Below are 11901 nucleotides of genomic sequence, written 5' to 3' on the forward strand. Positions count from 1 at the left end.
AGTCTCTTGTTTAATCTGATCAAGTTATCCGACGACGAGCCAAAATCACACCCGGAACCTGTCCCCGCTCTCAAACGATAGCGACCCGTTGGGGCTCAAGAATTTACGCACTCCACCATTCTGGGTGTACTTAATTGCTCACTCCGCGCTCCTAACGACCTGAAATGGGCACTGTATCCGTTTATTTGAAGTGGCCCCTCCCGCCACGTTTCCATTGCGATACCCTGGACTCCTGCCCCCGAGTGACATATTATGGCTGCTAGTGGCAATGGGGGAGCACCGTACATTGAAATAAGCGGAATTGGGAACATGGACCAACGAGACGCATAGGGCTTGGTGCCTATACCATACGCTCATACACCGATTCTGCTGTCGTAGATCTTTTGAAATATTTACCGGTAGTAGATTCTATAGTGCACTCGAATCCTGTGAGATTTACTTTGCTGTGCAACTTAGCTCCCTTGGTGAGTGAATATCTGTAGCTGGGCAACACAGAATGTAAATGGAAATATGGCTTCAAGTCATCATACGATCTGATGTCCCTCACCTCAGTCTCGCCATGTCCCTGCTCAAACCACTGCTATAATTCCGTACTGGTCCCATTCAACAGCTTCCTTTTTATCCAAAGAGTCACAAATCTCCGGCCGCCACCCCCACAGTTCAATATGTCCGTTCCCACCAAAAAAGGGAAAATTCGAATTCGGAATTTTCCTTTTCAAAATGACAATAATCATAGAAATGGTAATGGTAATAGTGATGCTAAATTCACTGCCTCCATCAAGTCCACTAATGACGGCCAATGGCTCAAGATTATCAAACGAATGGAAGTCATGACTAGATAGCACTGTCACCGTCGCTATTCTACAGAAGACGGAGTATTACATATCAGGCGAAGCCCAATGAACTCACCAAGGCACCCGTGCCATCTGCAAGAGCGGTTTCATTCACAAGCGGTAGTCGGATGACTGCATTCTATTGAGTATGGAAGGGAAAACTTCTTCCTGCATAGCTTCTATTTTGAACGACGGCATATCATTGGTTATCATGCGCCAACCCCATATTCCCTAAAATGTTCTTACAACTGTCGCTTACTCAGACTGTCACAATGGCGATGCGAAGGGGAGACTCAAGTCACCGAAGAGGTTCGCTTAGATAGTTTAACAACCGAGCAATATCCCCTGCGGTCTTCCATAGCCCTGTCGCGATATTGTAAGATGTTCATCGTATTTGCCCAGAAACATGTTCTACGGCAGCCTGTGGCACCAACACTACTGTACAGGCACAAAATCCGTTTCAGAAACAGGAGAGGAATAGAATAGTATGTGACCATGCCCTCCTTTCAAAAGCCAAGATGCAACCTACCGGGAGGGAGCTTTCACCACCACACCTGGTAGAACATTCCCTACCGCCGCCGTTTGCGAATATACTTACTCGTACGGATGGTGATTGCGGTGTTATCTTGGATACTGGTGGTTCCCATCGAGCTGAGAGATTGAGATACCTGGATGGATTCTATTATAGCCCATAGTCTATGTGCTCGGACTTCCCCACATTGCTGGTCCAAAGGTACTCTAGAGGCACCGCCCAGCCAGGAAGACGCTTCCTGTTGCTCCACTGTCCCACGAGAGTTATGTTTGTTTTAATCTTCCCACGGAGAAGGCTTGGTACTTCCTCATAGGGCTTGATCACTAACTTGATTGCTTGGGTTGGGAAAGGCCAAACATATAAGGTTAATGTCGTTTGACGGGATAATATGATAAGCTAGATATAAGTTTCGTTTATCCAAAAGAAAGAATGGGCATGAAGTCCCTGAACTATGCCCCCTGTAGCAACGAGTTTTTCCACTGGAGGGCTGAGGTGGGTCCTGCATATGGTAAAACATTCACGATACTTGTTTGGGCCTGTACGGTCTAGCTGCAATAACTCTAGTGGCTTTATATTCTACCGGTATCATATCATACCGGTGAACTTACAGCACATCGAGCCCTAGCACCCACTATTGTTGCCATCCACTGGTCCCGTTTGATATTCAATCTATTAGCTGCGCTCTCCGCGAGTGACTTCCTATGAAAACATATGTCATCATTTCGTGACAGGGATTCTCCCAGATAACACGTTGCTCCCAACCCCCCTACGAGCCAACCATTGCGGCTCTACAACACACAGCCCTAACCCTATGGCTCTCAGGTCCCGATTCGGCTTGTCCAGTGATGTTTCAGTTTTGGGAGACACTTCACTTTAAAAAATCGACCTTTACCCCGACTACGACACTACCAACTTCCAGATACCCCTTGATCCTAATAATCCCCATCACCAAGTAATCACCCGGAACAATGCCTACGAAATTATTCGCGAACTCGACGGTGATGGACCTAGTTGATTTTGACCAGAAGAGTTTGCTAGGTGATTTCCCAATGCTATTCTTCGGCCATAGACAGTAATTGATTTAGAGGACGGGAGCAAACAGTTGCGGCGGGATCAATTGCTTTTAATCCTATTTTCTGGAAGTACGTTTTTCTTTTCCTTTTCTCGATCGGGCCGGCCGTTAACGGGGGAACGTAGTGTCGTCGCTCGACAAGAATACCACAACAAGGTTCTGACCAAACTCTTCGGAGGCAATTCCCGCTATGGCTGTTACTTCCTCGCCGCGGTGATCTTCGGAATCGGGATCTTTAGAGACTTCCTCTACGAGCAGGCGTTGCGGCAGCAACCATCGTTGGATGTTCTCCAGACCGATGCCGTGAAGCTTGCGGCGCTGGCGCTGTTCTTTTGTGGGAACGTGCTGGTTTTGACGTCCATGTGGGCGTTGGGGTTTACGGGGACTTATCTTGGTTTGTCCCCTTTCTTCCCGTTTGTCCCGTTGACGAGGAGGAGGAGGAAGGGAACTGTGCTGACGGTGAGGGTGGGGTTGGTAAAGGTGACTACTTCGGCATCCTGATGGACCACCGTGTAACCAGCTTTCCTTTCAACGTTACTGATGCGCCGATGTACTATGGGTCTACCATGGCGTTTTTGGGAAGTGCCCTTTGGTAAGTAATCGTACCGGACTCTCCCCTCACTGCCGCCTTCGCCCTTGCTGATCGGGTTACCAAATCCTCCAGGTTCGCAAAACCAGCCGGTATCCTTCTAACCATCGAAGTATTCATCGTTTATAAAATGGCTCTCATGTTTGAGGAGTACGTTATCTCCCATCCTCGCAAAATTTCCTTTATCAACCATGACTGCATGAACGAACGGTGGCTGACCATGAATAGTCCATTCACCGGCGCAATCTATGCCAAGCGCGAACGCGAGAGAGCGAAGAAATCGACCTGATTCCTCCGTTCTTTCGATCGGAGTCAAGTGAGCCGGAGGCTTCGTAGTGGGAGAAGGGCAGCACAAGTAGGAGGTGAGGGTCTACTACGATAGGTTGGTGGTGTGTTCGGAGTTTGGGCGCGCTTCTTAACATTTGTCCCGAACGGGGGTTTTTTTTTCTGGTGGAGGAGGAGGGAGAATTCAACTCTCCCAGTTCTTTTATTATTTATTATTATATCTGCAGGGATGAAGTAAAAAGTAAAGTATGGGTTATGTATACAAGCACACATTGTGCAATAAGATACAGAGAGGGGGCACCTACCGGTAGATTTATATGATAGAACGGTGATTTGTTAACATCATGATGATGATGATCGTCGTTCGGCCAAGGTTGCTTAGGTTATGGGGAGAGAGATTCCTCTGGATGTTAGTTTCTCCAGGCAGGCTTCCACCCATCCCATTTCGGTTCCTGTTCCTCGGTGACACCTACCCAATACCGGTACCACACAGTACGAGTAGAGGCTATCATATCGGTACTGTGGCATCTGCATCATTGCCGCGTCTGCCTCAACTTGAATCATTTTATTTCTCTACCTCACCCATCCCAAGCTTACCTTCGCGAGCTTCTTTCCCACCAACACCAGAACACGGTATCGTACCCCAGTGAAGCTACCTATAAGAACGTGGGCTCACAAGGATTCCTTCTTCTTCCCTTCCCTCTGTTGAGTTATTTCTTGAGTTCTTGTCAAATTTTGACTGGGAAAGCAATCCCGATCCCCTCCTCTTCCACTACCCACCCCCCCTTCTCGTCCATCCCATCCTACCCTCATCCACCCTAAAAGAAAGGACCGGCCACTCCCCCCCTCCCTAGATCATTTGAATAGTTCCCAATATCCGTTCTTCCTTCACCCTCTCGCTCGCCCACACTCTTTGCCTAAGTTCCCGGCTTATTGAAAGCTCATGCTCTGCTCAACTTATGTAGTTCTTGGTTCATTACTTGCCTAATTACATTGCATTGCATTACAATAAACGGGTTCCCCCTTTCCATTTCTTCTCTTCTCTTCTCTTTTCTATATCTACTTACTCTGCTCGTCCGCTCATCCTGCCGTATCAGCAGGCTGGTACAACACAATACCTATTATACCTACCCTATCGTATAGTAACGCACTTTTGTGGCCTGTTGCTCTTGTATGCTGAATCCCCACGCACCTTTTTTTTTTTTAGCTGAAAAGAGCAGAGGGTGAGTGAGCGAGTCAGCAAGGTGGAGAGAAAGAGAGGAGTAGAAAGAGGGAGGGAAGGAAGTGAAGTGGACAGATTGAATTGGATTGAAGCTGTCTTCGGCCATTAGAGAGTCTTTAAAGTGCAGGGTGCAGCGACCTCTAATCTCCCTCTCCCCAAAATACACTCCCCTAACCGCTTTTGAGAAGAGGAGAGAAGATGTGGTGGGGTATTCCGTACGGGCTGGAGAAGGTGCATCGATGGGGGCCCGAGACTGCTACTTTGAAGTATTTTTCCTCTTTCTTTCTCTCTTTCCTGTTGCTACTTTGATACTACTACTACTACTATCTATACTGTACTTGGTGGGATATTAACAGTTGTCGATTTACTTGTAGTTGGTGTGAGGAGGACTATTACCTTACGACTTGTGGGTGCTACCTCTGCTACGGGATCCGTGCTACACCATAGGGCTGACGCAACGGGAGACAATAGATTGCGCGGAAATCATCAATACCCTCACAAATGGCATGTTTATTTACCTTGGCTGGAAAGGGCTCAGGAATTGCATTTCTGAAGGACATGATAGGATCTTTTTGATTACCTTTTTGGGGTACTTGCTCGTTGGCTGTGGGAGTTTTTTGTTTCATGCTACTTTGTGGTGTAAACCCCCCCCCTCTTGTACGGGTTTTATGCAGTGGTGGGGTTTATTGACGGTGGAGGGGTGTAGATTCGATGCAGCTAGTCGATGAACTGAGTATGATATATACTACCTGCTTGATGTGTTGGGGTAACCTCCTTCCTCTTCTCCCCCTTACACATAAATTGACACCTCCCACAGCAACATTCGGCTACGGCCACACCCCCACAATCCAGACCCTCCTCGGCCTACTCCTCCTCACGATCGCCGGCTCGATAACCCTAATCTACCATCACTTGCAAGACCCAGTCTTCCATCAAAATGCCTACGCCCTCCTAACCACCATTGTTCTCTTCCGCTCCTGGTACTTGATGGAAACCCGCCTCCGCAGCACGCAATCCGCGACCGTGACTCGGATGTGGACGATGGTGCGCTACGGCCTGAGCTTCTTCTTGAGTGGGTTCCTCCTCTGGAACGCGGACAATGCGTATTGCTCGCAGTTGCGACTAGCGAGGAGAGAGGTGGGCATGCCGTGGGGGTGGCTACTGGAGGGTCACGGGTGGTGGCATCTACTCACGGGTTGGGGGGCATACTATTACATTGTCTATGGGATCTGGCTGAGGTCTTGTCTAGATGGGAGGCAGGGGGAGTACGAATGTATTTGGGAGAGGGTATGGAGTTTGCCCGTTGTCAGGAGGAGGAAGGGACTGGCTGTGAACGCGAAAGCAAATGGAGTTGGGAATGGAGTCTCAACAGGGCCAAACGGGGAGGTTAAGAAAAAGGCGTGAGTGCATGATATCATGTAGTGGTGGTATATGGCGCGGTGCACCGGGCCTGCCAGGGAGGGCGACCGGAGGAAATAAAATAAAAATTTAATAGATAGGTTCTAAAGGGGTTTTCTATGAAGTATCATAACGGGGGGGAAAAGGGAAGGGATAAAATAGGGGGGAAGGGGCAAGAGAGGGAAAGACAAAAATAGTGATCAACTTTCCGCTTTCTGGGAACCCGGGCCCCTTGTCTCACTTGGTGTACGAGTACTCGTACTCGTACTGGTTGCCCAAAATTTTCTGCACGAGTTTTTCCGGCTCATCGGTTCTCGGACCCCCGGACGGTTCTTGCCCAATGAACCAGGCAAGAAGCTGCAAAGTCCCGTCGGTGCCAGTGCCTAAACTAATACCAAGAAGCTTTTTAAAAAAAACAACTTATCATACAACTCTACCTCTCCCTACCACTGCCATGAAGAGAATTCTAATCTGCCATTTTATGGTTCCCAAGTCACCCTGCATCTTTCCGACACCGCCTTTTATATTTCCGATATCCCGGCAAATTGTTAACACTAATGGCTTGCTAACTAACTAACATTGAGTTGATTCCTTACTTTTGCTTTATTTCTATGGGGTTGTCTTTCAACGTGGTTTCGATCTATCATATAAAGTTGGCAGATTTCATGAAAATGAGTTTAGTAGTGAGGATATACTGTTTGGGGGGCAGTTTGGGTATCGTACTTGTCAGCTCTCCCGGCACCGTAGGTTAAGCATCACTTATTTCGTTCCCGAGTTTCCATAGCCTTTTAGTGCGTATTATATCCTCGAGTCTTCAAAAATTGGGCTCGTAACAGTACGGCTTCACTCACTCACTCAGTGGTGACCTAGCCAATGAAATTTATGGCCCCGAGGAGTTAATCGATATTTTCCCCAAGTGGCGGCACAGCTCGAGCGTGAGGTGCTGAATATATGATAGACGGAGGGATAGCCATAAGATAGGGTTGAGCGGTTGGAGCCCGCATCCTGAAGAGGGGCTAGGGGATAAGTGTAATCTACCGCGGGCTATTAGGGAGGTTGTACTATGATACGACGGTCGTATGGTTTTTGGTGAACTTTTGCTGAGCACAGTGCTCGTGATGGGGTGAAGTTTGTAAACACAACTGTTATCATAATATTATCATGTTGACAAAACGTCAACCCAGTACTCGTACTGTACCGGTATGCATATAAGTGAGGTTGCACGGTACCTAGGCGCAGGTGAGGAATGACAGGCGGCCTAGGAACCATACGTACCTAAAAATAACAACAATCTCCCACACCCCTCCCCCCACATCGCACGCGTTTCACAGAATTCTGGAATCCTCTCGTTTTTCACCCCCGCCAAGGAAAGACCGCTACAATAGCAGCTGCAGCCGCAAAGGGCGCGAGAGAGTGTGTGTGTCAGGATGAATTTCCTACAGAAGGGGCTTGCCGGATTGGAGAGTCGGCTGGATAAGGTGTTGTTGGATGAGCCCGGGGGACAAACGAGTACTACGCCGCCGCCGCCGCCGCCGCCGACGTTGCAGCAGACGAAAGCGGAGGAGAAAGCCGCAAATACTGTTGCTGTGAAAGGTATCTTTGTTCTACGAGTTATGAGAGGCTTTGGGGAGGCTAATGGAATAAATAGCTGGGAGAATAAGTCTACAGGAGCGGTTAGCAGCCGCGACAGCTCGGAAGGAGCGGGATAGGAGTCGGAGTCCCGGGATCGAAGATGGGGAGCCGGTCGATAATGAAGAAGGCGAGCATCGACCACCTATAGCAGCGCTAGGGGAGTCGCCCGCACGTCCATCTACGGACTCCACCGCATTGAAACCCACAACCGACCCGCCACCAGCTCCCCCGCCTCCCCCGGAAATAATCATATCCCCGCGCGGATCACTAGAAACGAACGGCCACACCGATGTTTCCCGCGAAGACCTAGAAACCACAATCAGGCTCCTCCGCGAGGACCTAGCGCTATGCGAGGCCCGGCGACAGGAGGAATCACACACCGCGGCGGAGCGCATTGATGCACTGGAGGACAAGATCCGCTACCTTGCGCGCGAGTCTGCCGAGGCGGCCAGGCAGAAAGCCAATAGTGCCCCATCAGGATTGGAAAAGAAGCTCGCGGAAGCCCAAGAGAAGATTGCGCTTCTGCTGGAAGAAGGGGAGAAGCTGAGCAAAAATGAACTGAAGCTGCAGAATTCAATTAAAAAGTTCCGCGCCAAGACACAGGAGGAGGAGAAGGCTACCGCGGAGGCTAAGAAGCGCGCGGAGAGGGCAGAGAAGGAGGCTGTTGACGCCAAAGAGAAAGCTAAGCGTGCTGTGGAGAATGAGAAGAGGGCTTCTGAGAGGGCTAAAGGGGCTGTGAGACTTGAGAGTGAGGTGGAAAACCTCAGGAGAGAGAAGGAAAGTTCTGCAAAAGTCATTGCTGAGCTTAAGGGTAAACTTGAGGAGGTTAGGGATAGGGCGGAGGATGCGGAGAGCAGAGCCCAGGCCGAGATGCTTGAGAAAGAACGGAGGGTCACGGTTGAATTAAAGGCTGAGGTTGAGAGGGTTCAAAGTGAAGCTACGCTAGCTGAGGAGAGACTACAAAGCGAAGTCCAAGATTTGAAGGCCAAGATTGAGAGGGACGCCGAGAGGGCGAGGATAATGGAGGAGGAGTTGAAGGGAGAGCAGTCTGTGCGTTGTCATATGACTCGAGTGATTGTGAGATATGGCTGACTTGGGTCCACAGATGATGGAAAGCAAGATGGAGGCTTTGAGAGCCAGGGCTGAAGAGTTTTCTAGCGGAGCTTCCGGAGATGCCCATGCAAAGCTCTTACGGAAGGTTGAAACACTGCAGACACAGTATGCCATCGCTAGTGAGAACTGGCAGGGCATTGAGGGAAGCATGCTAGGCCGGATTTCAAACTTGGAGAAGGAGCGGGACCAGCTGGCCAAGAAAGAAGCGGATGTGCGGAGGAAAGCCAGGGAATTGGTATGATACGATTAATCGCCCCCACCCAGAAATACACACGCTAACCCTTCTCACAGAGTGCAAAATCCAAAACCCTCGACCTGGACTTGGAAATCTCGCAGTCCAAAATCAACGACTTGGATACAGAACTCACATCGCTGAAAAGGCAACTGGAAGAGCTCAAGAAAGAGCACACGGAGGAGATTTCTGCACTGGGCCTTACATTTTCCAGAGAACGGGAGAGCTGGCAGAAGGAGCTACAGGCACGGCTAGAAGAAGAGCGCACAAAATGGATTGAAGCCTCTCGCGCTTTCTCATCGCCACCTCAAGCTCCACTTCTACCCCCTACGTCTGCGCATTCGATAAGGAAGTTCTCGGGCCCATTATCCACCAGTGAAAGCTACTTCCTAGGTTCTAATAATAACAACCATCGCAAAAACTCCCGCTCTCCGGGGCCCTCGGAAACACCAACTACTCCAGAGGGCCTGGGTTTAGTCGCCCCACCCGCGGGGCAACTGCCACTACCATCCCATCGAGGCTTTAGCACCCCTCCACTCTCTATCCGCCAGGACTCCCTGCCAATCCACAACTCCCCATCCCGTGCCTCCCCGCAAAACACCATCAGCACGACACAACTAACCACCGACCCAGAGCAAGAAGACCTCGACCCCGTCCCCGTCGACTTCTATGAGACCCCCATAAACCCCACCACTACCTCCTCCACAGGACCATACGCCTACCAAACCTCGACATCCCCGTACCCGCAATCGCTCGCGCGCCACCCAGATATGATCTCCGTGTCGACTGTTGCCGCGGGCCCATCCGTGCAACTGGTAGAGCGCATGTCATCCACCATCCGCCGGTTGGAGTCGGAGTTAGCCGCCATACGCGAGGAGATGGAAACGGTGCAGGCACAGCGGGACGATGCTCGGAGGGAGGTGGTCGACATGGTCCGCGAAGTGGAGGCTAGTCGCGAGGCGGAGAAGCGCGTGAAGGAGCTGGAAAACGAGGTGGAGGAGCTCAAGCGCAGGGAGGAGTACACACTTGAGATGCTCGGTGAGAAGAGTGAGCTGGTGGATGAGTTGCGCCAGGATGTGCTGGATTTGAAAGAGCTGTATAGGGATTTGGTTAGTACTGTTAAGTAGGGGTTGGCCGCCGTGAGGTGTGAGGGGGGGTAATGTTCCGGTGTTTTTTTTTTTTGCATTTCCATGTTTCTCCCATTTGTCAAAATCGAGCCTTTGCTTTTTTTTGCTTTTACATGTTTTATTTCCCTTGTCTCTAGGCTCAAAACGGAAGGAAGGAGAGGGAAGAGCGTCGGGGGTTCGCGATTGATAGGATAGAGGTATATGATGCGATAGTTAGTTAGAAGTATCATAATATAACGACAATTAGATCCCCAATGACCGAACCAACAGACTAGACAAGATATCATACACAAACAATCACTCGTCCGTCGAGTGATGACCCATGGAGAACCAGTAAGTTATGATAACCCAGACCGGGAAGGTCGGACACGGGATCCCCCGAAGAAGGCTGCAAGGCGAGGGAAGCGAGGCCTACATCAATCCACACAACAACAACAACACTATGACATTGTTATAAACCCACCCCCCAGCTAGTCACCAGCGCTTCTCACAGTTCTTGGTCTTTTTTCTTCTTCTTCCCCCAAGGTATGGTAGGTAGTCTTGTTTGCGCTGTATGATGCCATACATGGTAAACTGATTGTGAATGTAGGATTTGTGAGCACTACACTATAGCGTAGTGCATGATACGATAGATAGATAGATTACCAGTATGATACGCTGGCGGCGGGAGAGAAGGGATAGGGTGGAATAGGTAGTAGTGGTTCACACAACAGTCCATCGATGGGTGGATAGACTAAGCTAGCGCCTCTTGGTTGAGTAATAATGGTATATAGCAGTATTATAGTTGTCCGGGGGAAACTTGTTACCACAATAGACCGATTGTGAAAACGGTGACCTTGTACTGTACAATCTGAGTATTACATAACTTTTTCACTTTCACTTTCTCCTTGGTTTAAAAAGAAAAGGAAAAAAAAACAAGTAATAGTCGGAGAAAGCAAGTGTGATGCCCAACCTTTTTTTTTCCTTCTTTTTTTCCACAGGATAGGCTCGTATAATACGGATCGTCGACTACGGTCCGTCTATCGCAACTAAGGGCAGAAGTTCGATAACGAGTGACATCCCATGAATATATTCCTCAACTGTTCTTCTCCCCCATTGTGGGTTCAAACTCACGACGAAAAATTTTTGGGTAAAAACATTTGTTTTCCTGGCTGATAACACGGTTTCCCCAAACTGACTTGGTATCCGTAAACAAATACCCCCAGAAGGTACAGTCAATAAGAAAGCTCATCCATCTCTAATGATCTCCCCAATCGCCCTCAAAAACTAATTAGCATCGAACACAGCATATTCTCAAACGCGCCCCCGGGACCTATCTAACGTTAGTCTCGTTGTGAAAGTATAGCCCTTCGAGTTACGTGGCGTTCGGAGCTTTCCGTCTCGTCTCGTCTCGTCTCGTCATCATGTCGAGAGATGGACACGGGGTTAGATGAGGGAAATAACGCGGATGTATTATGATATATAGTGTGCGTTGGGGATGGGCGTTCTTGGCTGTGCATGGAGACTTTGCGACGAGCTGGACGGTCGGATAGACAGATGGAAATATAGAGGGGGGTACTAACCTGCATAGGAGCTTTTCCAGCAGTGTTGGTGTTGTATGTATAATACAGTATCATATGTCTGGGATGTGCTATCGTACAGTAAGTTACCGCACCCGAGGTCTCCGGCAACACGTCCCCCCCCCCCCCCGGACTATGATGGCGTGTCTCACTCAACGCCCACTTGCGTTGCTGCTGTTATGCTCGCTGAACTAGAATGGATAGGGTAGGAGGGTAGGATAGTTGGGACTTGGTTGTTCGCCCTGGTGAGGGTTAGACACGCGCAGTGGTTATCATAATAATTATTATCATATATAGTTGTCCCCCT

The 11901-nt window shown here is 49.4% G+C and overlaps 3 protein-coding genes; all 3 read left to right on the forward strand.

The window, feature by feature from the left end:
- The first annotated feature begins 2265 nt into the window (after positions 1 to 2265).
- On the forward strand, positions 2266 to 3570 carry GSTUM_00003480001 (uncharacterized protein). XM_002837111.2 has 6 exons: positions 2266 to 2403; positions 2468 to 2507; positions 2563 to 2831; positions 2918 to 3029; positions 3102 to 3176; positions 3255 to 3570. Exons 1-6 carry the CDS (start codon positions 2334 to 2336, stop codon positions 3313 to 3315), a joined length of 627 nt encoding a protein of 208 aa, XP_002837157.1. The 5' UTR covers positions 2266 to 2333; the 3' UTR covers positions 3316 to 3570.
- A 354-nt stretch (positions 3571 to 3924) lies between these two features.
- On the forward strand, positions 3925 to 6040 carry GSTUM_00003481001 (uncharacterized protein). XM_002837112.2 has 5 exons: positions 3925 to 4799; positions 4908 to 4939; positions 5005 to 5172; positions 5240 to 5299; positions 5351 to 6040. The coding sequence occupies exons 1-5, from the start codon at positions 4732 to 4734 to the stop codon at positions 5935 to 5937; spliced, it is 915 nt and encodes a 304-aa protein (XP_002837158.1). The 5' UTR covers positions 3925 to 4731; the 3' UTR covers positions 5938 to 6040.
- Positions 6041 to 7252: 1212 nt separating this feature from the next.
- GSTUM_00003482001 (uncharacterized protein) lies at positions 7253 to 10213 on the forward strand. XM_002837113.2 has 6 exons: positions 7253 to 7524; positions 7580 to 8613; positions 8669 to 8911; positions 8968 to 9283; positions 9428 to 9490; positions 9617 to 10213. The coding sequence occupies exons 1-6, from the start codon at positions 7359 to 7361 to the stop codon at positions 10033 to 10035; spliced, it is 2241 nt and encodes a 746-aa protein (XP_002837159.1). The 5' UTR covers positions 7253 to 7358; the 3' UTR covers positions 10036 to 10213.
- Positions 10214 to 11901: the final 1688 nt, after the last annotated feature.

This window comes from Tuber melanosporum (genome assembly GCF_000151645.1).
Source record: "Tuber melanosporum whole genome shotgun sequence assembly, scaffold_173, strain Mel28".
Lineage (NCBI taxonomy): Eukaryota > Fungi > Ascomycota > Pezizomycetes > Pezizales > Tuberaceae > Tuber > Tuber melanosporum.